This window comes from Manihot esculenta, chromosome 4 (genome assembly GCF_001659605.2).
Source record: "Manihot esculenta cultivar AM560-2 chromosome 4, M.esculenta_v8, whole genome shotgun sequence".
In the NCBI taxonomy this organism is placed as follows: Eukaryota; Viridiplantae; Streptophyta; class Magnoliopsida; order Malpighiales; family Euphorbiaceae; genus Manihot; species Manihot esculenta.
The window spans coordinates 34,759,912-34,785,367 of NC_035164.2; the positions used below are offsets into that span (position 1 = coordinate 34,759,912).

Genomic DNA, 25,456 nt, shown 5'->3' on the forward strand with positions numbered 1-25,456 from the left:
AAATTTTGGAAGGATTAATCCAAAGATAATGATTCTCCCCCAAGAATCGTATCATTTAATAGACGTACAATAAACGTTCAGATGTGTCCTTTACATCACGTCTATTACAATGCACAGAATCCTATGGCAACCATTGGTGAATGGATGCAGCATTCATTTCAATTTCAAGGACATAAATGGTTATGTATAAAATTGAAAGCAAAAAATTCAGGGGCCCTAGAAAAGTTTTGAAGAATAATCCAACTTCCAACTATTCATTCCACATTTATATATACAAAGATGATGTTCCCTATAATTGCAACAGGGAAGGGAAAAGGAGAAATGGGGGAAAAGGGGAGGGGAATCAAGCTGTCCGCTAATTTTAGGTCCCAATCTGAATCTCATGTCATCATGCAATGTAAGAAGAACAGTAGCTCAACCATAGAAGTCTTTAACAAGCTGTATAGAGTTCCTAATTCTACCATGTGATTAATCCAAGAAGTTTAAACAAAAAAATCTATGTTCAACAAACTTCAAGAAAATGAAATAGGAGGACCAGTTGACGTATTGTAGCCTGTATTTAACATTGGAGCAGACAACATTAGGTAATGCTTCCATCTAAGACATGTAGTCATGTGCATCTGGGTTGTCAGATTGCCGTGGCGTTCCCTGATCATTTCCAATTGTTCTCTTGCTCATGTTCGCTCGCTGAACGAGACGAACCAATGCCTGAACCACTTCTGACATAGGTGGTCGAAACTCTGGCTCCGGCTGCCACCATACCGTGAAAATGAGTATGAAGAGAGTAATGCATAGTTAAGAAAGAGTAACAATGCATTATTCCACTTCTAAAGTGACTAAATTCTAACTTAACAGAATTTCTGCTAACCAACTTAAAAAGTAAATATCCACTCACAAAAAATAGGAATAAATTACCTGGACACAGAGGGCAATAACATCAGCAAATCGGGAGAGAGATTTGACAGGATAGAGCCCCTTCAGTGCTGGATCAACCATTTTAGATAGCGCATCAATGTCATGGAGCTGAGGTGTGGCCCATCTAACCAAAGATTGCTCAGATCTTGGCCTTGCGCTGTAAGACATTATAAATGGCAGGACTATTAAGGTAATAATGAGATCATCAAGATGGCCATGCATAATTCCAAACTATGAGAGAAAGGGGGTTGGGGGGGGGGGGGGGGGGGGGAGAGAGAGAGAGAGATTATAACAATGCCCTATGTCAAAATTTCACCTGTCAAATGGTTTACGTCCTGTAAGAAGCTCTAACATGACGACTCCAAAACTGTAAACATCACTCTTGAGAGTATATTGGCCAGACATGGCTACTTCAGGTGCGCCATATCCGGATCCTGCATCATGGTTCAAAGCCTGCATACATGGAAGAAACTTAAACAGTTCAGCATATACCACAAGGCTGATGACTGGTTCTAGCACCAAACTAAAACAATGTGCAAAAGGGTCGGCCACAATCCATCTTTCATACAGAAAAACACATTATTCTTATGTGCCACATGAACTCATATTTTAAAATTTTACTCAGTTTTCCTAATTTTTCACATTAAAAAAGTAAATAGTAACTGTCAGAAAGATGCTTGAAATTACCTGATCTGCATTTGGAAGAAAGCTAGCTAGACCACAGTCTGAAAGGTGAGGATTGAGCTCAGTGTCCAGGAGGATGTTAGCTGACTTGATATTTTTATGAACAGTAGATGGTGAACATACTTCATGCAGGTACCTGAAAAATCCTTTCTTGATTACTAGGAAGGCTATTCATGAATATTGCATAAAGAATAACGATGATTTACAACAATCTGGATTGCAAAGTTTGACCCTATGTCAGAAAAACAAGAAGTTGTTTTCATATAATGGGGCTTCCAAATTCCAACACCAAAGCTCTTTTAACAACTACCACTGCAGCCAAGCAACCTGTGCTACATCTGGAGTGGATACTTCATTCATATCAACCAAAGATAATAATATTTAAGTCACTCCTTGATAACACAAGCATGAAATTGGTTGTGAAGTTCACATTATTTTGTTTCTATGATGGTAGTATAGAGTGCCACCATCATTCAACATGGTCAATCCAGTTCTTAATATCCCCACATTTCACGTCAGCAAACAAAAATAACAAGGAAAGAGAGCAGAGGGGTCAGAGTATTAATTTTTCCTGATGCAGCTTATTTTAGAAGGGGCAGAAACTGAGAATCCAGTTTTATTTTAATTATGCTTTTTGTCAACTTACTCTAATGCGCGAGCAGTCCCTAAAGCTATCTTGACACGGGAATTCCATATCAAAGGCTTGCTGTATTCATCTGAGAGATGCAGGAAATCATGTAGTGACCCATTTTTGTGGAACTCATAGACCAGCAGGTGCTGCCCATGCTCTGAACAATAACCCACGAGTTCTGTCACATTTGGATGGTGTAACTCAGAGATTTTCGAGACCATCTCTATAAAATCATCAGTCATGTCACTGGTAAGAGTAGATGAATCTATTTTCTTCACAGCAAGAACCTACAGTAACAAGAAGAAGAAAAAAAGGGAGAAGTTACAACTTCAATGTCAACCTTAATCAAGCATGACATATTTGAATGAGAAATCAAAAAACCCCAGCCTGAACCATCTCAATTAGGTGAAAAAGGGTCAATGACATGCATATCTATTGTATACTTGTGTGTGTTCTACTGTCTCTCTTAGATATTCTTCTATGCTTGAAGGAATTCCAACATGAATCTGAAATTAAGTACATAGGACCCAGAAGACTATTTGGCCATCCTTGAACTAAATATTCAATTGAATTTCCCAGGTGAGAAAATATACCTTCCCATCGTCAAACTGAGCTCGATAAACACGACCAAATGACCCCTCGCCTAGAAGATTGTCAATACTGAAGCTGCCAGTAGCTATCTGCAGGTCAGCTATGGAGTATGATTCCACATTGGTAGGAGCTGTAACAGGTTTCTTGACAACAATAGGCCTATTTGAAAAATCATCATCATCAAATGATTTATGGCGATCGATAGGTGGGGGTCTAAGATTTATGGAGGCTGAGGTATCAAATGTCTTTGCATTTGCTGTGGAGGAAGTTTGTATCGACTTCATTTCTGCAATACAGTTCAACACAAGTCAAAACAAGATAAAGAAAAAAAAAATTGAGCAATAACCTTAGCAAATTTAAGAAACTAATAGTATAGACCTCTAGCTAAAACTAATATACATTGTAGTCATTGAAAAGATCCACCAGCGTATTTATTTATTTATTTATTTTTTATTTCAAGTCACACTTTTGATGTCATTAGCAGCAACAATGAACTTCAACTAATTCATCCAATGGTAAAATAAGTTCACTACGCAAAAGCATAACATTATAGTAGTTTCTCCTCCTTTCCAGGATGGAAAATAACAAACAAAAGAACCAATTATCAATGCCACAGGCTTGGAGAAAAATGAAACAAACCATACAGATCATTCATTGATGATCCCAACTGATAGAAAGATGTAGAAATATGGGTTACCTTGTACTTCATTTGAAGAAAGAGGGGCCAACGGCTGATTATCAAGCTTTTCTATATCAGTAGATGACCTCTTGGATCTTTTCTTAACCAAGAAGAATGCTAATACCCCCCCAACAACAAGGATGGATATGATTATTCCAGCTATGCCACCACCTCCTATTCCTGATTTTTTGCCACCACTATCAGCATCACTGTCAGATGGACTGTTATTACCACCAGATTTGTGACTTGGGTTTCTGTGGGCTGGAGGTGTACCCGGTGGAGGTGGGGGTGCAGGCCCTGAGTTCCAATTGTTACCCTCCATCCTATGATGAAGATAACTCATTCAATTTGTAAAAGATTTCCTCAGTATGGCAACTGGAGCAATTATTGACATTTTAAAATGCTTACTGTAAATCAATGCCCTTAAACTGTTCAGGAATCCAGCCAGTAAAATGATTATTTGCAACATTCCTGGCAAACACAAGTGCAAATATAATGAAGGTCAACTGTGAGGAAAGATATATGCCTAATAAATTTAATTGTTATGCTGGCTACTTACAGATTTTTAAGAGGAAGATCAGCAAGGACATCAATAGTGCCTGTGAACTGGTTGTTTTGCAAATACCTGTGAGAAGATAAGTTTGCAAATGTGAGCAAGACAATCAACTGTGCACTACAATCAGCGAAGTTGACGTTTCAGAAACTCACATTGAGTTCATGCTTGAAAGGTTGCTAAAACTCTCAGGTAGGTTACCTGGCAGTTGGTTGAAGGAGATATCCCTGTATCAGGAATAGAAATTTGATGCTTCTAGTCATCGATTCTAAAACCAACTCGATGCGTTTATCAAAATTTGTTACTAACAAAGAAAATACGGAACCTCGAAAATTTTCAGAACCACACACTACAGGAGATAATACAGATTATAGACACAAAAATAATTTCAATGCCCTCTCTAGCAAAACAAGACAAAAAAAACATCGACAGATATTGCAAATTCATGATTAAATGCATAAGCATCACAAATTTTTATAGTCATGTTAATTATTAAGTGATAAACGGTTATCAATAATTCTTAAGCACATCAGATCAGGAAAAAAAAAAGGCTACTTTTTTCAAAGGAAAATAAACTGATAATTTTTACAGTATAACAAAGTAAAAAAAAAAAAAAGGAAGATACATATATATTTATTTATTTGATAGAGAGTAAAAGGATCTCACAGTGTGGAGAGCGAAGAGAGCTTTTCAAACATGTCATTCAACTGATTCTGAAGCTGATTGTGAGCAACGTTCCTACCCTCCCAAAGAAGATTGAAGTGAAAAGGAATTAGCTTGAACTTTGGATACGTGGCCTCAAAGAATAAATAACTTTGGAGTCACTTACAAGTATGTCAGCTTAGTCATCAAAGAGATGGAATAAGGGATCTCCCCAGTGAATTGATTATTCGCAAGATTTCTGCAGACAAACGACAAAGAGATATAAGTAATAAAAAAATATTATAAAGGAACAGGGAAAAAGAATTCAGACATGAACTGCATACAATTGTGTCAGGTTTGGAGGAAGTCCATAAGGTATACCACCAGCAAGATTATTATTGCTCAAGTCTCTGCAGAAAGTTAACCAGGTCAGTATGTCAAGATAACACATGGATACAAATGCAACCGACAAGATTTAAAAGGCCATGGGTCTCACAGGTTAGTTAATGCTGTCAAACTTGAGAGCTGGTATCCCATTGATCCAGAAAGTTGAAGACCAGATAATTTACTGACAAAAAGCAATAGAAGATGTATTCAACAACATCAGTGCTTGTGGCAATGCCTGAAGGAACATGCCAGAAAGAATTTTAAAAAAAATGCATAGAAGATCACATTTCTGTGACTCGTGAGCCCGAGCAAGTAACGCCTTTCCAGGACTCTCCACATGGATCACCACCATTTGAGTTCCATTGACTCAGCTGTCCTGGTGAACCTAGGCTGCTATACATGACTCTTAAAGCAGAAGCTGCACATCAACATGTGAAATATCAGATACATGTACATTTCATAGTGAAAGAATTGTCAAACATGTCTCCAGAGTCCAGACAACTTGAATTTTTTCCCATGGCAGTTCTGTGAATTTCATTGTACAACCGACAAAAGATAATAACAGTAGTAAATAGATTCTCGCTTTCTCAGTGAACAAGTTTGTTTCATGACAGACAATGATTTTCTGAGAACATGGTGATTAATTAACTCTCCAGCAGAGCTAATAGAAGCAGGATGTAAAAGAAGTTCAATAATCGACAACATAGCACCTCTCCATGTTAGCATCAAGAACATTCTGCAGCAAATCAGAGGATTATGGATTTCTATATACCAATTGCTATTTGTTTATAATATTGCCACCTTTGGGTTAGACAACAAATTTACCGTGAACCCATCTTTGGTTACTAAATGGAGAATATGCCTTTCTTGCAGAGTAAATAAGAATAGAGTATAAAAAGAATGCACAACATTTTTAATCGAGAATAATACAGAGAACAAATGCACAACATTTCTAATTGAGAACAACACAGAGAACAAATGCACAACATTTCTAATCGAGAATAATATAGAGAACAATCTTTAGTTTTGCATATCTATTCATTCAAACAATTTATTGCAAAAAAATAAACCACTTACAACAGAAGCAACTTAATATTTACAATAGAACACTTGGTCCAGATGAAACTATAATCCTGGTCGACAACTCAATCCCTAAACTTATAATCGGAAAGGGGGCTAGAAGAAGAAGAGTTTAAATAAATTGTTAGTAATGCCACACATGCAACATATTTATAGCAAATTAGTTTTAGGCATTCTAAGGTTAGTCATGCTTTGTATTTTCAAACTGTTTATTGCTGTGTTGATGCTAGCTAATGAAATAAATTGTTTGTGTGAAGCAAAGTACCATCAGGAATTCCTGTTGCAGCTGGCTTTAAGAAGATCACCCCTTTCACTAAAAGCAAGTTTTCTGAGTATTTTTCAAGATCAACAGCAATAAATTCCCTAAATTTGTTCTTAGTAACTGCTTCTAAAATTGCCATGGGTTGAGTGCAAGTCAGAATAGAGAATGCACACTTTAGTTTTCTTACTTTTTAGAGCACCATGGGAAAAGTAAGTATCTTTGGATGGAAAGTAAAAGGACCTGAGGAACTCGGGCAATTTCATCACTCCCTTCAGCTTCTTTGTAATAAAATGATCATTGTATAACGTCAATAAGAAAGCTGCTTCATTCAACACATTTTCTGCATTGGAGGGAAATGAAATTAAAAGGATATGTGCTTCCAGTTTTCAAACTTAAAAAGGTTCCATCCATAACCTCTGTTACAGTCATGTTTGGAGAGACACAAATTTAGGGAATGTTTCTGCTAAATGAAATAAAATACATTTTCCCCCCATTTTCTTTGGCATTGAACTATGTCCTTCATATGTCCCCAAGCTTCCTTTTCCTCCTTCCATACGAGTTGTGTTTACTTATCCATGATACATAATGACCAGGAGAGATGTGCAATTTAGCTTGTGGTGGGCAAGTGCAGCACTAACATCTGAGTGCATGTAGGATCTTGAAATTCTGTTTACTTGTTGATTCCCATCAACCTTTCATTTGGGCTCTAAGGTGACAATTCCATGTACAATTCCAGGTTTAATGAAGCCGTGGCCACAATTGAAGACCCAAGAACCCAAAAATAGAGTCAATGCTGATGTTCAATTATTATTGTAACCGACACTTTGCTTGGATTACTCACTGAGCAAAAAAGTTCCTCTTAATCACAGCCATTGAATCCACAAAGATGTAATAAAGATCCAACCAATTGTACAACCAACATGGGAGGTGGGAACAAACGGTTACAATTGGTTGGAACATAAAGATGCCAAGATGATATTACGGCTGCTTACCTTGTTAGCTAGTTACATGAGTCTAGTATAAATATAGAAACTGAGCTGTAACCCAAGGTATTCAAGATCAATACAATTATTTGGTTGTATTCTCACATTGTCCCAGTCTTCTCCCACATTTCTCCATTCTTCTATTCCTTTCCCATTTCCTCAGTTCTCCTGTTTTGGTTGTGACCAGGTCACACAAGTCACAATCAGATGCCAAACAATCCTTCTGTTTCTTGGCATCACACTTCATTTAATAAGCCATGGCCATTCAACTAATATGGCGTAAATCAAGACTTAGGAAGGCCTCATCAGAAATCATCCCCACCTCTTTCTCACACACACATACTCAAACAGTTTCCAGTCGTAAAATAACAAACATTCAAGGGGAAGCACCCATCAGAAATTGCAGACACTCAATTTCCATTGATATCTTTTGGATCCCAAAAAAATCCTCATCAATTATGCAAGCTTACTGCCTTAACTGAAAATTGGTATTATCTAAAAGGGGGAAAAGAACATCACCCAACCCATAACTTATCTTCTCAGTTTTAACACCAATTTGCCTCTTATAGCAGTGCAAAAACTCTCTACTCAAATACACAAATGAAAGAAAGCAAGTCAGAGAGGGAGAGAGACAGAGACGGAGAGAGATCTGCAAACGTATCAGAAATAAAAAAAAAAAAACAGGACCTTTTATAGTCATAACAAGACACAAGCGGTAGAAACAGCAGTAGAAACCAAGTAGTAAGGAAGAAGCTAACACAAAAAGAAGAACCAAAAGAAATGCAGATGTGGCAAAAGATCAGCACATTGAAATCTAACACGCACGTATAAAAGCAAAAAAGAGGCAGAACAAGAGAGTAAAGTAACAGAACTAACCATCATTTGGATCTGTGTCACCATTGATGCATCTCAGAATGCAGAATATCACTGTCACTACCAGATGAACCCTCCTCCAAATCTCCATCATCAGCTCCTCAAACTCTCCCTGTCAAAGCCTCACCCACAAACCAAGACCAAGTGCCTTGGCTTGATGACTTGCTGCTACTACCCCCTGCTTTACAAATTTCAAGAAAAAGATTTGTTTTTTATTTTCCTTTTTTATACTTATTTAGCCATACCCCTCATCCCCAGTCCAAGTGAAGCTGGCAGGCACGATTTGCCAAAAGAATCCAAAGCCACAGAATACCCTCCTCTTATTTTTTTTTTTTTTTTCAAAATCACATTCCATCTCTTTTTTATTTCTTCTTGCATTCTGTTTTACATTTACCCATTAAGAAAAATTCGAAATTTTATTATACAGTTCTGTTTTGGTAGGTGTATCTACCGTCTAGATTTTTTTATTTATTTCCTTGAAGAAATGAATAGTAATGGCAGCCCCTCAAAAATGATTTTATTATATTTATTTTTTGACGTGGATGGTTTTTTTGTTAAAAAAAATATTATTAAAGCAACACCCTTTTCTAGATTTTACAAGATTATTGTGTATTGCAAAAAAAGAATAATAACAAAATTTTCTGATATCTCTTTTTTTGTCGCAATTCACCCTTTTTCTATAAACATTTTCATTTCTGAATTAATATCATATATATTTATTTTACACATTTATATATTAAGTTTAGATAATCTAGACAATGATTTTCTGATAGATTAAAATTAAATCTCTCTGTGAAAATTTTAAAAAAATAAATAAATATAAAAATTGTAAAGCTAATCATGATTTGTGCAGGTGAAAGATGGTGCTAACAAAGATTGAAGGAATGATTGACCATAAGAATAAAGAAATATTGCTATCATTCATTGGAATTTTACTCATTTAATTGTCACTTTCAAACACCTCATTTTGGCCATACTTAACGGGAAGGTCACGAGACTCTTGTAAATTCACCATTTCTTTTTTTTTTTTTTTTTCTTTCTTTTCTTTCAATTCTTGTATTTAAAAAATTGCACGAAAATACTGTATATTTTAAAAATAAAATCCTAAATCTCGCAATAATGTATTAACTAAATTAATATTTTATATTTAAGAGTATAATGTATATTTTTTATGACTACCGGGCTTCTTTTGCCCTGAGCGAGACCGGGTCTAATAGGAGAACAATAGTCCAAAACCCATCAAGTCCTCTTTAAGCAAGACCGACCCAGCACTTCAGATCTCGATCCGGACACGCGGGGTAGGCCAGGTCCCCATGAGCCCGGGTCTAATAAAAAGAAGTCCAACCCATTGAAGTGATGTGAGAAAGAATAGTATGCCCAAAAACCCCTATCTGCATGCGCACTGGGGAGAATTAAATGGCCGCCTGGCGTAGTAAGGAGCCCTGACACATTCGTACGTATGGAGCTGAGTGACAGAGACAGCTAGCATTGTAACAAATAGGCATATATATATCACAGGGAAGAAAAAGGGGGAGTTTTCTTCTTCTTTTCTCCTTCCGAGACTTCATTTTTATTTTTCTCTCTGTAACTCTTGCCTAAATATATTACTTTTATTCATAAAATCTGACTTGAATGTCTGAGGGTCTCTACCGAAACATCCCCGGTAGACTCCTGACCGTTTTTTATTATTTTGCAAGTCTTTTCATCAAATAGAATGTGGAGAGACCCATTTGATGGACCCGCATAATGAATCAAGAAAAAAATTAAATCTATCATGATCGATCTTTAAGCAGGAGGAGAAAGAGATTTATCAAATTGTGCAGGAGAAGAAAACCAGATATACCGACAAAACGACATTTTATAGGAGAATGAGGATGTGTTACGGTCGATACTGGTAGGAATCTTGAAAATTATTTAACGTTAACATACAAAGGATTGCTTAATCACCACCAAAACTTAGTTTGACCGAAATTAGCAATGGCTGGAATAATTATGTATTTAGGTGAAAGTATTCCTTAGAACTTGGTTAAATTTTCGTATTATTTTTTTTAAATTAAAGTTTATTTTAAATTCCATAATTCTATATTTTATTATGATTAAAATAATTGAAAATGTTTAAATATATAAAAAATATTATTTTTTATTTGAAATGAGATAAAAATTAAAAATAATTTTTTTTTCTCATTTGGAGAAATATTATAATTAATTAATTAATTAAATCCTTTTCATAGAAAACGTGTATTGAAGTATAAGAAATTGTGGCAAAAAAAAAAAAAAAAATATATATATATATAAGAATTTAATAGCCTCCGAACAATATATATATATAAGACATAGAAGGTCAAGGTGACAAGTGTTTCCAGAGGCAGCAGACGTGGCAACCACCTGTTTCTTCTAAGAATCACAAGGACACACTAGATCATAAAATAATATATCAATATCAAATTCATCATGCTTTATTTATTCCCACAGCTAATATATATTTGCTTTATTATTAAGTAAACTATTTTTCCTCAAATTAATATTATTCACTAAAAGATAAAAATTTTATTTTCAATTAATTAAAAAAAAATACTTTCATTAATTTTAAATAAATTTATTTATATTACTTTTTGTGTTCTAAAAATTAATATTTTAAGCATTTTAAATAATAAACATCTTTGATTAAAAAGCAAAACACAAAGTTTAAATTAATTCACTCAGCTGAATTATTACTATATATATATATAAATAATTTAAAATAAAAATAAACAAATTGAACTTAGTCATCATATATAGATTAGGTAGGTGTCCCCAATAACTGCTTGCCACGGCCATGCGGGAATTGGAATTGAGAGAAACGGAAAGAGACAACTTGGAGATTGTCAATGCAAAACTCCACGTCAGCATTTTCCTTATTTTTTTAATGTATTTCATTTGTGTCGGTTGTCGGTGGCAGTTTCCCAACTCCAAATTGTGGACTACATTTTTATTTATTTTATTTTTGATAATTCGTTCAGAATACTTAATAACATTAAATTTTAAATATTTAATTTAATTTGATTCGAAATTAAGTAAATGCTTATGATAATAAGATAGTAATAAAACAGAAAGTAAGTAAATGATATACTACTTATAAATAAGTTGTTTTAATGTTTAATAAAATGATAGAGAATAATTATTTCACAATATAAAAAAATTTAATCTTAAGTTGTAAAATAAAATATTATTGATAATTTATTATTTGGTTTGACCAATCAATTAAAATTTGAAAATCTTACAGTAATAATGATTATTTTTAATTTTTTAGAAAAATGAAAATCGATTTTTTTTTTAGTTTTTATATATTTTTAGTAAAGCCAATTTAGTCCAAACATGAGAGGCGTGAATTTTAATTTTTAATCATAATGTATTATTTTTATATTTTTTATTTTATCTTCGTTTTAGTGACAAAAATAAAATAAAGTTCTGATCTGAGAGGGTTTTCAGAGTTAGTGGGGATTTGATTTAGGGTGCGTTTATTTATGATGTGATTTCTTAATTTTTGTTTTTCCATTTAATAAAAAAAATATAACTTATTTAATTGTTATTGTTACTTTTTAGTATTATTATATATTAAAAATATGTTTAAAAATATATTAATTAATATTTCATTGATTTTAATCATTAAATTTTTTAATATTTATTTTTATATAAAAAATAGAAAATACAATGTTGCCAAATACACTCTTACTTTTTGGATTTAGCGTTTGTATACCGCGAAGAATATCAGCATTAGTTTATGGGTAGTGGACAGTTCATGGGCTGAGCCTCACAACCCAACAGTACACATGAGGTGCAAATGTCTTGTCAAAGCCCAGCCCAGCCCAGCCCAGCCCAGCCCACTTTATTTACAATATTTTGTTAACAAACCCATTTCCATTTGATTCTTAAAATTAATATCTCACCCTTTACTATTTTCAGTTTATAATTATACAGAGGTGTCTTCATTACATTACCAATAATCCCTACTTATAAAATTAAATAAATCTTTAGAATTTTATTATGTTATATCAAATATAGTCTAATTTATAATTTTATATTTATAATGAGACCAATTATATATACTTTTAGCTCATGAATTAAATTTAAAATATAATTAAAAAGAATGAATTTTATTTATTGCATGTAGGAGTGTCATGTAGACCAATAATTAATTCATCACACTAAACAATGAAACAAAATAATAATAATAATTTTTTCCATATCTACTTGTATTAATAATAAAAATTAATAATATTGTTCTGAAAAGGAGGAATGGGTGAGACGTCATCGTTTGAAATTCCCTTATTGATGCACCCTGGAAATGAAATGTTCAGTATGGGTGGGTGGTTACTTACGACTCAGAACTCTGAAATCCAGCAAGACCCCACCAACCTTTCACACGTGCTTCGCATGTCTCCAAATTCTATCTTCCTCCCTTCTACTCACCTTCCTGTATAATTAATAAAATAATTTATATTAATTTGGTTAGTGAAACCTACTTATTAAGTTAAAAATTTAATTATGATTTTAATAACGAAACTATAATGAGTATAGGATAAGACAAATTATTCAATTTTTATAGAATTATTTTTTTTCTGAGAGATATTCATGATTGGATTAAAAATAATTCATCTGGATGTAAATTAAAAAAAAAAAGCAAATTATTATTAAGTACTCCTGTGTTTTGCTAAAATTAATAATTTAATTATTATTTTTTAAAATATAATAAAATGTTAAAATATTTTATAGAAATCTAAGTGCTAAATAATTTAATTTTTTTATAAAATAGGGACACTTGTTGGTTTTTAGAAAATAGAGAACTTAAAATACATGTAACCAATGATATCACCCTAAAAAACTGTGAAAGCCAATCACAGAAGGGGATCCAGAATCCACAAACAAAACCATTAATTAATTTAAGAATTAAAAAAAAAAAAAAAAGATAAAAACACAAGTGGAAAAAGTGTCCAAATTCAAAAACTGAATAAATATCACATGTGTTATTTAATTCTATAATTGCATTCAATTATGTCATCTAATTCAACTCTATGTTCTTTCATTTCATCCCAAATCTTACTATAAATACATCCACACTCCTCCTCTCTATCACCAACTTGAGCATTTGTTTACAAGAGAGTGAAGGAAGCTAGCTGTGATCAGAAAGCTGCAAAACGCCATGGCTACTCCTCCGCCAACCTTCCTCATAGTGGACCCACACAAGGGAAGAAAAAGAGATATATTCAACTTCTTGTTCATGAAAAATGAATGGAGTGGAATGAGGTTCTTGGATGGCTCAGACGAGGGAGTTGTGCGAGGTGCAGTATCTGATCACAGGTGGATTTTATTGGTGTCTGTTATAATTCGGAGAATCCTTGCCTTTATTAATACTCCATTGATGTATCTTGGCTACGTGGTTGATTTCTTCCTCAACCTTATTTCTCAAAATGGTGGCGTCTCTGGTATACTTTGTAACTCTCTCCAAGGTATCCATACAACGTCAACCTCTCTTCTCCTTGTTCATATCGCATGCATGCATGGGCATGGCTTCGTCTCCATTCATATACTGCATAATTTGTTTCATATATGCAAAATGCATTTTAATATTTATAATTCTAATATATGTATTATATATTTTCTAGCATCTTTATATTAAAAAAGTAATAAGATAAAACTGTCGTGCATGGTTTTTTATTTTATTATAAAAAATATTTTAGAAAAATATTAAAATGTTCATGATAATCATCACTAGCATTCCTTTACTATAGATATAAAGTAATGTGTGTTTAAAGATTTCTTCATTACTACGATAAAACTTGCAAGATTTCAACTAATATGGAGAAAAATGTTTTCAAAATTATACCTAATTTAAACTGGACATGCATGCACTCCACTTCATATATATAGTTGATGCAACAATATATGGTTAAACTTGCAGGAAAGCTGATGATACCAAAGAAAGGAACAGAAAACTTTATAAGCACTATTGGACAGTTGGATGGACGAATAGAGCTATACAAAACTGAAATAATGTCGGAGAAGGTAGATGATTCTGTTTCTGCAGATGCATATCACATGAGATCAGGTTTGGGGAATCGGTATCTCATGGACCTTTGTATCATGGCGTCTAAGCTTGTTTATGAGAATGAGAACGTTGTTAAAAACGTTGTCGAACGATACTGGAAGGCAAGCAATTTTCCTTTAAATCTCCTCTCTTTTTAAGCTAGATGATATATTCATTTATGATTCTTAAATTTGGGCATTTAATGAAATTCTTGCAACTTTTGACAAAAAAACAGATGCATTTCGTGGACTTCTACAACTGCTGGAATGGTAAGATCAGATGTTTGAGTCCTCTCATTTGCTTCTTCAAAAGGAAAAGCAAAAGAAATTATTGTCGTTAGTCCTACTTACTAATTCATTTTCTTTATAACATTTTTTTTTTTAATTATAGAAAATCAAAAGGAAGAAAACACCCAAGTGTTCATTTGCTGCGACAAGCCTAAAGATGCAAACTTGATAGTGATCAGCTTTAGGGGCACAGAACCATTTAACGCTCAAGATTGGAGCACTGATTTCGATTTCTCATGGTATGAGGTCGAAAAAGTGGGAAAAATTCATGTCGGATTCTTAGAAGCTATGGGTTTGGGCAGCAGAGGAGATCCTTCCACCTTCAAAAATCACCTTCGCAGGAAGCTTGCAGGTTTCTTCCATTTAAATCAAGAAACTGAGACAATGATGATGGAGTGGGCAAAGAAAAGTGCGTATTATGCTGTGTCCATGAAGCTAAAAAGCTTGTTAACGGAGCACAGGAATGCAAAGTTCGTAGTCACTGGACATAGCTTAGGAGGAGCTCTTGCTATACTTTTCCCATGCGTGCTAGTGATTCAGGAGGAGACAGAGATTATACGAAGGTTGCTAAATATATACACATTTGGACAACCAAGGATCGGAGATGCACAACTTGGAAAATTCATGGAGGCTCATTTGAACTTCCCAGCTAATAGATACTATAGGGTAGTTTATTGCAACGACATGGTTCCTCGTGTGCCTTTCGACGACAAGGTCTTCGCCTTCAAGCACTTCGGAGTCTGCCTTTACTACGACAGTCGCTACTTCGGACAAGTAAGTAGAAATTTCTTACGTAAATCTCGTCATCCATATCTTTTATTGTATGAAGCTAATGAAAATTTGTGTGTTTTGAAGTTTATGGATGAGGAGCCGAACAAAAACTTCTTTGGATTGAAGAACTTCATCCCCATGCGTGTGAATGTAGTGTGGGAGATTTTCAGGAGTTTTGCAATAGGCCACACACACGGGCAAGAGTACAAGGAGAGTTGGTTCTGCACATTTTTTAGAGCATTGGGTTTGGTGCTTCCTGGAATTGCTGCTCATAGTCCTATAGATTATGTCAACTCAGTGAGGCTTGGAAGGGAGCGCAGAACTCCATTGTCATCTTTGAAAAGCTTCGTTCGCAAACCACACGATGGTTAAGATTTTTCAATCTCCTTAACCCTTAATGGCTTGGAGTAATTTTATGGTGAGTTTTGCAGTTTGAATAAAACGACAGTTTAGTCGTATCAGTCGTCTAGAGATTTGAAATTTGAGTTATATTTAATATTAAATGAGAAAATTCAATAATGTATTCAATTATAATTTTTGTTTTTTTGGATTCCCTATTATCACTGTTATTGTTATTTCATGAAATCATGAAGAGGTCGCAAGTTGCAATAAAAAAACAATTATGAAATGTGTTGAACTATGTGATGATTTGGTTTTTATTTTTATTTATTCTATTTATTGCATTTATAGATATCCTCCTGAGTTTTAGTCCTAATCCTGGAACTCTAAAAAAAGAAAAAAAAAAAAAAAAATCAGGACATGGACAATAAATTTCAACTCTTTAGGCAGATTATTACATAAGAATGGAATTGGATCATGAGAGCAGCTGCTGCCAAGTTTTCTTTTCTCTAGAAAATTGGAAGATAAAAGGTTTATGTGATGGCTTCAAACTGTATGAGCTGCTTGGATCACATTTAAGTTCAGATTCTTCAGCCTTACTACTGACTCCACATGTCCTTTCAAGGTATGAATCTCCCCAAGCCTGCAAAAACAAAAAGTAAATGACCAAACCAGAACCCTGGCTATTTCAGCGAACAGAGTTTCAACAAGTACCTGGCTATTTCAGCGCGCCGCCTGGCCTGTTCAGCGATCAAGGAGGATCTAGATCGCCTGCCATTAAACTCAAGGTCTGCAGCCATCACACCTTGTAGACTCCTTTGGGACAGAACCCACTTAGCTGCTCTATCTTCCTTTCCATAATCTTTCTTTGAAGTAAAAGCAGTCTGTTGAATACAAAAAAAGAGAAAAAGTATTAAGGATCATATCAAGCCAAGGCATCAATGATTCTATCAAATTCTGAAACATCAATGGCAGAACTAACCTTTCTATCAAATAAGAGATCCCATGCTTCTCCACTCAAGGCATAACGAACTGTGAACTTGATAATATCTAGGGGAATGTAGAAGATCAAACTGTATAACCAAATCACACCAGCCCAACCCCATCCAATGCCTCTAATATAAGCAAAGCTAATATGTGCATAAACAGCAATTAATGTAGCCACCTATCCATGCACAAGGAAGAAATTCTTAAAAACCATACACAGTATAAGTTTGATGAAACATACACTTCAGAATTTGGTTTCAAAATTTTGCAGAACAATAGAGAGTGGATCCCTTTATAGGAGCATTGCTTGAGTAAATTAAGCTTACCAGTTGAGCCACCACAAATGCACACATCAAGAGAACTCCAGGTCTCTCCATAAAGGACCAACTTTGACTGCGGGTAACAAATATGAGAGCCTGGCTGATGATGCTGACTTGCAGATAAACTGCAGAGGAAACTTCTTCACTATTGCTTGACAAAGATCTTACATGGAAGGTTCTCTGCACCCACAGTGATGATTAATGATAAAAGTAAACGTTGCAGGAATAACAATAATATGTTAAGAATCGAACAATTACACCATAAAAATAAGCACGAAAAAAAGTAAATAACACATGGTTCAACGATTTAGTTACCTTTATAGCGGCTATAATTTTCTTATTTCTGGAGTTTTTCAACAGATACACTAGGAGAATATTACATGTTTACATGTTCAAAGAAAATACAAAAAAGACAAAATAATCCTCAATAAAATTCGCAGGCTCTGCGCGAACTCCGCCTGTGGATACAGTGTATAGTCCGTAATATATTATTAGATTCCATATCTCAACATAACATGTATTGCAAGTTTGCAATGTGCATATATAAAACTAATGACCTATAGCTTAGTAGCACTAAAGTGGTCAATTCAAGTCCCCATCAGAGCCAAATGAACCAGAAAAAGTCCAGACATAAAGAACAGGAAGTTTAAGATTAATACCTCAAAGAAATTAGTGCCAATCAAAACCCAGTAAAACAGGACAGTAACCAAAGCAAGGTATGTCCCAATGACAATGCCAGTTGCAAAGATCTCAGGGAGCTTCCAACTGTCAGGCCTTGGAGATGGCTTGACCCGATCTTGAGAAATAGTCATAATGGTACCTAATTACAACACAGGTGAACAATCTTCAGTGGATTGCATATGGAAAATTTATTTTTAATTACAGTTCAAAATTGATTCTTTCGTCAAATTCTGTTAAGAAATAATCATATGACTGATATGAATGTAATTTAAAAATCTGCAACTTGGTAGTTGACATTGATATTTGATCCATGTTAGCTAGAAAAGAACTGTAAGACCTAACATGGTTGGAAACATTACCATCATTGAGTATTGCTATGATGAGAACCATAAAAGGTGGGAAGTCATATTCCCATATCAAGGCAAGAAGAACAAAGCCAAGCTGCAAAGAAATTAAGTTTCAACATCCAAAAATCCTAATGAAATTAAGTACAGCAGTTATGTCAGCACAAGGAATCTCAGCTTACCACAATACGAATTGTTATTGAAACAGCATATATCTGCAAATGCATACAGAATTGTAAGTTTCTTTTTTTCCCATTAAATGAATTCTGTAGCTATCTATATTTAGATTGATACTTCACCGTGTAGTTTTTCATTCTTTGGAATATAGCTCTGCTAGTTAAGACAGCACTGACTATCACACTTAAGCCAGGCTCAGTTAACACCAAATCAGCAGCACTTCTTGCAGCATCTGTAGAATCTGCCACTGCTATACCAATATCTGCTTTCTTTAAGGCTGGAGCATCATTTACACCATCTCCAGTCATCCCAACCACATGCTTCTTTTCTTGTAGGATTTTCACAATCTCATATTTGTGTTCTGAAAGTTGATTAGCAGTCATGATAAGTAGGGTCATCCACTGGAAGAACTTCCATGCTATATTTTCCTTTCTGAGCAGTTCAAATACCTGGGAATACACCAGCAAAGCCATCTGCCTTCTCAATGAGCTCATCCACTGGAAGAACTTCATTTTCATCCTTGTCGCGACCCAGCAGTGAGGAAGAGGGGTACATGTTCGTTCCCATGCCGAGTCGTCTGCCTGTCTCCTTTGCAATTGCCAACTGATCACCTGCATTAGCAAATTAACAATTTCAGTCTTTCTTTCTGTATTTCTTCCAAAGGCACTGAAAGGGGCTTCAACAAAAACAATAATGACTCTAGAACTAATAAAGAAGTATATTTAAGTTCTACTCATTTCATAAGATGACATTTTATCCCATGAAATTGTTATTTAGTATATAATAGCTATTTGAATATCACCAAAAATTTCCAGGTACCTGTAATCATCTTAACACAAACTCCAAGGTTAAGTGCCCGACGGATGGTCTCAGCACTATCATGTCTAGGAGGATCAAACAAAGGCAACAATCCACAAAATGTCCAAGGACCTCCAGGACTGTCCTTAGTCTTTTCAGGTACTTCCTGGATAGATGGTGTATGAAATGAAGTAATCAGAAAGAAAAATTTCACATTAATCAATGGACGAAGAAAAAACAGGTTCAAGGCTATTCAAGCTGTATACCTGTAATGCAACTCCAAGAGATCTCAAGCCTCTTTCAGCAAATTTGTCAATGATGTTATGAACTTTTCCAGCAATCTTATCCTTCTCTTGGGACAGATTTAGGATCTGATATTGTGGAAAATAACAAGAGAAGTCTCAGATATTCACTCTCTTACAAAATACAGAAAACTAAATTTACATTTCTTACTCAACAATAATACTCATAAAGCATCAATATCTGGAACCTTAGTGGTCTATAATTCCACAAAAGCTGAAAGAAAATAGTAAATGAATAGGCAATAGATTCTGAAGGTGAAGGGTACCTGTTCAGGAGCTCCTTTGCTGGCACGATACCAGTTACCATCAGAATCAATGTATGTGATTGCAGTACGTTTGTCCACCGGATTGAAAGGCAGAAAGTGGACTTCCTTGATGTTTGCACGTGCCTGTCGACAAAAAATGTGAAATTAATTTTTGATTTAACCATACATCCTCACAAGAAAGCAATGGATAGATTTTTATTTTGTATACCTCCTTTGGATCGGCAAGCATATTAACTATAGCTGCATCTATAGCATCCTGATTCTCCAGTCTGGATGCTCTGGCTGCAAGCAAGACAATCATTTCTTTGTCCATATCTTTGTTAAACACCTGTTGCAGATGTGTTCAATCGTTAGGCTTATCTAACAGCTGAGGTACAGGAAGAAGCAGAATCAATTTAGAGTCCAGATTCAATGATAATAGAATGGTAAAACCAAACTTCTATACATGTTCTGTTCTTTCTGGTTGTTGACTTGAACTGCATTATACGTTCATAATTGAGAATGAGAAACTATGTACTAAATATTTTTCGAATTAGATTGTGAGACATAACTTCTTATGAAAGTAAATGACTCGTGGCTCACTAAACACTCTGTTCAAAAACAGGGCATTCTTGCTTATGGTATCATAGAAAATGATATTAACAGTGCAGGGTATTGTGTGATAATCATACAGGTAAGAGATCATTGGCCAAAATGGTGATATTTTATTTGCCTCCATTACTTAATGACCAAATTATATCAATGTAATGGGCTATTTTTCCTTGATATAAGATAGCTACAGTTTCCATGGAAAACAAAATCAGATTTTGTACCTCAATAAGGTTTCGATCAACTGTAAGGCGATTCAAGGTGAGAGTTCCAGTTTTGTCACTGCAGAGAACATCCATTCCTGCCATTTCTTCAATTGCAGTCATCCTCTTTGTAATGGCACCCTTAAAAAATGAAAAAAAATAAAAAAATAAAAAAAAACAACTCATAAGGGTATGGCAGAAATGAAATATAAATTTGATGATGTAATTCATTGGTTGAAATATTCAGTTATTTGTATGATTTTAGCAGGTTAAGATCTGCACCTGCTGAGATAGCCGATGAGAACCAATTGCAAGTGTAACAGACAACACTGTGGGCATAGCTATAGGTATTCCTCCAATCAAGAGAACAAGGAGGTTGTTGATTCCATCTCTGTAGGAACGGTGCTGTATTGGGAACATGACAATGATTTCAAGAATCATTCCCACAGCTATGGAGCAAATGCAGAAGTTCCCAATGGCGGTAAGGACCTGTAAACAGAACATTTTGATCATGATAATGTGTTGATTTTGGTTTCGAGAGGGCAAATGAGCTTTGAGAGTTTTATTAGACTGAAGAAGTTTTGGGACTGTAAGTATGCAACTTATATAAGATTGGCCTTATGCAGTAATCTCAGAGTTGCTTCAATTATGTTCTGATCTCTCATATTAACTTTGGTCCAAAGACATAACAAGCATGCAAGAAGAGGAAATTATTCATCAAATTCTGAGGATAAAATTTGATCGTTCTGTATGACTACCTTCTGAAAATGCCCAACAACTTCAGTGGAATCAACTAGGTGTGCTGCTTTTCCAAAAAAGGTGTTGACTCCAGTTGCAATGACCACAGCTTCAATTTCACCATGCTTACATGTTGAACCGGAAAATACTTCATCACCTGTTCTCTTGGTGACAGGGAGAGATTCTCCAGTGAGAGCTGACTGCACAGAAAATGGTTTACTTCATTACAGGATTCTATGATACCAACACAAAATACAGGGGAAAACAGGACAATGTCAAAGACTCCAATAGTACTAATATTTAGTGGAGAGAAGCACTTGCCTGGTCAATCTTTAGTGGGTCTCCTTCAAGCAATCGAGAATCTGCAGGGATGATATCTCCAAGCTTTATGCTAACTATATCACCTGGTACTAAAATTGCTGCATCTTGCTCTTGCCAATGTCCATCTCTGAGGACCTGCATAAGGAGATGGTGAGTACTGGAAACTAATCAAAACAAATAGGCAATATATTCAATTAATTTGGAACTTGGGAGTCCTCATCAGAAAACGACTAGTATTAAACAGAACAAAATCAGCTTTGCTTTTTAGATCTCAAAGGTATCTGTAATAAGGTTCTGCATACTCAGAACATTCTGTTTTTAAATAATCTTCTTACAAGTTGATTAACATTCTCAGTTTAATGGATATTCAGGAAAGAGCTTGAACAATCAATTTAGCCAAAGATGGATATGATTATAATGATTGAGAATACCAATTAAAGATACACACCTTTGTTTTGGGAGCCAAATGAGCCATAAGTGCAGCTGCAGCATTCCCAGCATTATTTTCTTCTATGAAACTAATTGTTGAATTTATTAACAGTAGACAAATAATCCCTATGAAATCCTGCCAGTCAGGACCTTCCCCCTGAAATATCATATCCAACAAAATTATTATGAATCAGAATGATGCCTATTGAAAATTATTTCAAATGGAAGCAACAAAAAGGGAATTAATGAATATAGAAAAGCAATCAATTAATACTAGAAGCTTAGTTCATTCACTCACTCCACCATTAGCAAGGACAATTGCCATTATTGCAGCAGCTTCCATAACCCAGGATAGGGGATTCCACATGAAGCTGAGGAACTTCAAAAGCTTGTTCTCCTGCATAAATAATAATGGATACCCAATTACCCATTAATATGCTAATTAATAACTTTCACCTCCCAAATCCAACTGCTCATTTCATTGTTTCTGAATGGTTAGCTTTTATCAGGATTGGTCCATATAGGAAATGCTTCTCTAATTTAACCTGATTTCTGGGTGAAATTGATTCTCCTGCTTGCTTCAAGATCTAACAGAATGCTCACATTGTAAACTATTCTAAAACTGTAGTACTTACTGGCTTCTCTTCAAGTTTGTTTGGCCCAAAAATCTTCAATCTAATTTCAGCATCCTCAGTTGATAGTCCTGCTCGCGAAGTTCTAAGCTGTTCAAAAACTTCCTCCAGTGGCAAGCGTTCCTGCAAAATGAAGTATCCAAAGATTTTTAGTATCACAGAACAAACTTCCCAAAAATGGGGTTAAATGTATATCCATTTGTAGCTCAACCTACCAAATCGATCCCCTCTCGATTGAAGTTCTCAGGATTCAACAATGGTTTCTCCAGCTCTTCAGCCATGATTCAAGCCTAAGAACCTGGACCAAAATACAATTTAAATGTTCCTCAGATCATACTGTCTTTGTAGAAAATTACAAAATGGTGATATATTGTAGCCATGGAACTTGCTTATGAGCACAGTTTCAAACACAATGAGATCAATTTTACAATAAATGGTTGGATTCTTGGAGTTCAAATGAAGTTAAATAAGAAAAGCATCAACATCAACAAAGTTCACTGAATGCATTATCTTAAATGCCATGGAAGTATCTAGATCAACATCTAGTCACATTGCAACTTCAATCAAGAAGAAGGGCAAGAACACATTATGACATCATAAGAAAAGGGAAGAAGATAAAGCACTAATTGATTGAAAGCTGAGGAGATTGAGAGAACCTAGAAGAGAACACCAGCTGGATGTTGTGGGAGCAGAGTGAAGTTTTTGAATGCTTCAGATGGAGGAGTAGTAGTACTAGTACTACTACTATTAGTAGATCAAAATTTGGGAGTTGACCGTCGGTTGGCAGTTGAGGACGTGCGGCTGATGATCCTAATCTTACCTGTCTCAATCTGGGTTTAGCCATTGCTTCAAATGTATTTTTGTTTGGAGAAAAAAAGAGAACTTGTAAACTCTCAAAGCAAAGAAAAGCAAATCCAGTGGGAGGAAAGATCCAAAAGACCGTTAGCTTATAACTACTTTTCAAAACTTACCCTTCTAACCTAACGGTCTCCTTCCCATTTGCCTACGAAATACGCCAATAATGAATACGAAGACGTTTGGGATCATATGGGCAGGTGGAGCGCCAGCTTCCATGCCCATCAAGCTTGTCAAGTGGGCTGGTTTTTGAGTTTTGACACTGGGTTGGTGGATTTGTTTTGTCTTGGAATTCTATAGAGCTAATAAGTTCGGTGACGTTCATCACTTTGTGTACACTTAGTTTTTGAAGCAAGTGCGTCCTTTTTTTTTTTTTTTCTCTTAATTACATATATAAACATTTAGATAATACCTTACAATAGAATATAAATTTCTGTTAATTAAAGTTTCAAATACTTATTTCATTTTAATAATAATTATAATAATAAACTTTGTTCACTTAAAATGTATAATTATGATTAAAAAAAAGGCTATAGCCTTGACGAAGATTCTTACAAACATCTTGCTTTGAGTTTGAAGCCACTTAAATTCTTACACAAATTAATTAACATCCTAGTACTTAAATTAAGGTTTTAATTTCCTGTGTTTACATTGGACATGGATGATTTTTCAGTAGCTTGCAATTCCAGCAACTTCAGAGGGTATGTTCGTCCAAAGCATTAATAAAGCTAGTTAGCTAATTAGAAATTAGAAATTATTAATGACCAATGAAATAATTATTTTTTAATTAATTGTTATTAAAATGATACTCGATCGCTTTACTAAGAAGTGAAGAGTCCAATTAAAATGAATTTAGAGTTGAACGAGCATATCTATGAAGATAAGATTTGTCCTACCATAAACTTGATTAAGAAAATCAGATTATAATCCAAATCAATCTCTTTAATTTTTGTGCATGTATATCATTAGCTCAAGTGCTTCTTACAAATAATAATAATAATAATATGCATGTGACCATTGATCGAATCAATGGTCTTATTTTTATTTACTTGGAAGACCAAACTCTTAACTAATTTTGAATAAAGCCATTCATATCATCTGTCCAATTCTATATTTAAGACAAAAATGGGTCAATTCTTTATTATTTTATTTCATCAAAATCTTCTTAATCTTATTTCTTGTTTATATTTTCAGACCGAACAACTAATTTTAAATTTTAACATAAATTTAGATCGAATTTAATTTTTACGGAAATTCAGAATAATTTTTTAAAAAGAAAATTTTAAAATGCATTATTGAGAGCCGCAGACCTGTCACAAAATTCGATATAAAAATTTCATCATTTAAAAATTAATTTTGTATTTTAATGATTTTTTTTGATATTTTTATAATTTTGTATATTATAATTTTTTTTATTATAAATAGTTTTATTTCACTGTTAAAAATTCATTTTTCAAAAATTTCAATAATATTTTTCTGTTTATAGATTATCTTTTCTTATATATCGTTTTAACCGTACGATATTAATTCAAAATTTTAATTGAGTATAATCAATTTTTTATCATATTTAAGTTTCAATTGAAATATTAAAGTTTGACATTAATTGCTATTGAAATTTTTATTAGAAAGTACCTTTTAAATTTATCCTAATTTATGGTGAATGGAGTTTAAATAAAAAAAAAAACCATTCATTTTGCAAGATTTATAAGAGACTTCTGATTTTTACGAAGAGAAATAAATTTGATTATATAAATTGAATTAATAATTTATTAATTTTTAATATGGCAAATTATAATGAATTGTAGACAAAAATAAAAAGTGAAGGAAATATAATTTTTTTTTTTATAATTTACTGTAAAACCATAGAAATTAAATATAGAAATTCTATAACTGAAACATTAATTAATTAATTAATTAACTGTAAAACCATAGAAATTAAATATAGAAATTCTATAACTGAAACATTAATTAATTAATTAATTTATAATAAGGATCTGTCAGTATATACACATACAATGTATGAAATCCATCCATTGTGATTCCTTACAGCTAGCTATATAGCCTGATCCCTGGA

At 34.1% G+C, this 25,456-nt stretch overlaps 3 protein-coding genes across 3 annotated transcripts; 1 reads left to right on the forward strand and 2 right to left on the reverse strand.

The window, feature by feature from the left end:
- Window positions 1-225: 225 nt before the first annotated feature.
- LOC110613900 (protein STRUBBELIG-RECEPTOR FAMILY 6) lies at window positions 226-8,579 on the reverse strand. The gene is made up of 16 exons (XM_043956018.1): window positions 8,284-8,579; window positions 5,368-5,500; window positions 5,192-5,263; window positions 5,040-5,105; window positions 4,883-4,954; window positions 4,720-4,791; window positions 4,209-4,280; window positions 4,060-4,125; window positions 3,909-3,971; window positions 3,519-3,823; window positions 2,824-3,107; window positions 2,246-2,517; window positions 1,603-1,735; window positions 1,232-1,368; window positions 916-1,072; window positions 226-750 (listed from the first exon to the last, which is right to left on the reverse strand). Exons 1-16 carry the CDS (start codon window positions 8,372-8,374, stop codon window positions 598-600), a joined length of 2,148 nt encoding a protein of 715 aa, XP_043811953.1. The 5' UTR covers window positions 8,375-8,579; the 3' UTR covers window positions 226-597.
- A 4,880-nt stretch (window positions 8,580-13,459) lies between these two features.
- LOC110612701 (triacylglycerol lipase OBL1) lies at window positions 13,460-15,774 on the forward strand. The gene is made up of 5 exons (XM_021753476.2): window positions 13,460-13,766; window positions 14,219-14,466; window positions 14,580-14,613; window positions 14,735-15,405; window positions 15,487-15,774. Exons 1-5 carry the CDS (start codon window positions 13,460-13,462, stop codon window positions 15,772-15,774), a joined length of 1,548 nt encoding a protein of 515 aa, XP_021609168.1.
- Window positions 15,775-16,130: 356 nt separating this feature from the next.
- LOC110613899 (ATPase 10, plasma membrane-type) lies at window positions 16,131-23,394 on the reverse strand. The gene is made up of 22 exons (XM_021755298.2): window positions 23,184-23,394; window positions 22,743-22,825; window positions 22,531-22,650; window positions 22,194-22,292; window positions 21,915-22,052; window positions 21,467-21,601; window positions 21,166-21,345; window positions 20,690-20,896; window positions 20,429-20,548; window positions 19,825-19,944; window positions 19,617-19,739; window positions 19,315-19,419; window positions 19,070-19,214; window positions 18,700-18,861; window positions 18,373-18,611; window positions 18,256-18,288; window positions 18,089-18,170; window positions 17,708-17,868; window positions 17,055-17,228; window positions 16,724-16,906; window positions 16,456-16,625; window positions 16,131-16,384 (listed from the first exon to the last, which is right to left on the reverse strand). Exons 2-22 carry the CDS (start codon window positions 22,806-22,808, stop codon window positions 16,288-16,290), a joined length of 2,859 nt encoding a protein of 952 aa, XP_021610990.1. The 5' UTR covers window positions 22,809-22,825; window positions 23,184-23,394; the 3' UTR covers window positions 16,131-16,287.
- Between the last annotated feature and the right edge of the window lie 2,062 nt (window positions 23,395-25,456).

Coding starts and splice junctions, on each gene's coding strand:
- LOC110613900 (XM_043956018.1), bottom strand. CDS start 8,374: ATGATGGAGATTTGGAGGAGGGTTCATCTGGTAGTGACAGTGATATTC. Junction 5,106..5,191: donor TTGACAGCATTAACTAACCT/GTGAGACCCATG, acceptor AACTTTCTGCAG/AGACTTGAGCAATAATAATC. Junction 3,108..3,518: donor TTCTTCAAATGAAGTACAAG/GTAACCCATATT, acceptor ACTGTATTGCAG/AAATGAAGTCGATACAAACT.
- LOC110612701 (XM_021753476.2), top strand. CDS start 13,460: ATGGCTACTCCTCCGCCAACCTTCCTCATAGTGGACCCACACAAGGGA. Junction 13,767..14,218: donor ACTTTGTAACTCTCTCCAAG/GTATCCATACAA, acceptor TTAAACTTGCAG/GAAAGCTGATGATACCAAAG. Junction 14,614..14,734: donor CTTCTACAACTGCTGGAATG/GTAAGATCAGAT, acceptor TTTTAATTATAG/AAAATCAAAAGGAAGAAAAC.
- LOC110613899 (XM_021755298.2), bottom strand. CDS start 22,808: ATGGCTGAAGAGCTGGAGAAACCATTGTTGAATCCTGAGAACTTCAAT. Junction 19,740..19,824: donor TGCTTGCCGATCCAAAGGAG/GTATACAAAATA, acceptor TTTTGTCGACAG/GCACGTGCAAACATCAAGGA. Junction 17,869..18,088: donor CATAGCAATACTCAATGATG/GTAATGTTTCCA, acceptor TGTTGTAATTAG/GTACCATTATGACTATTTCT.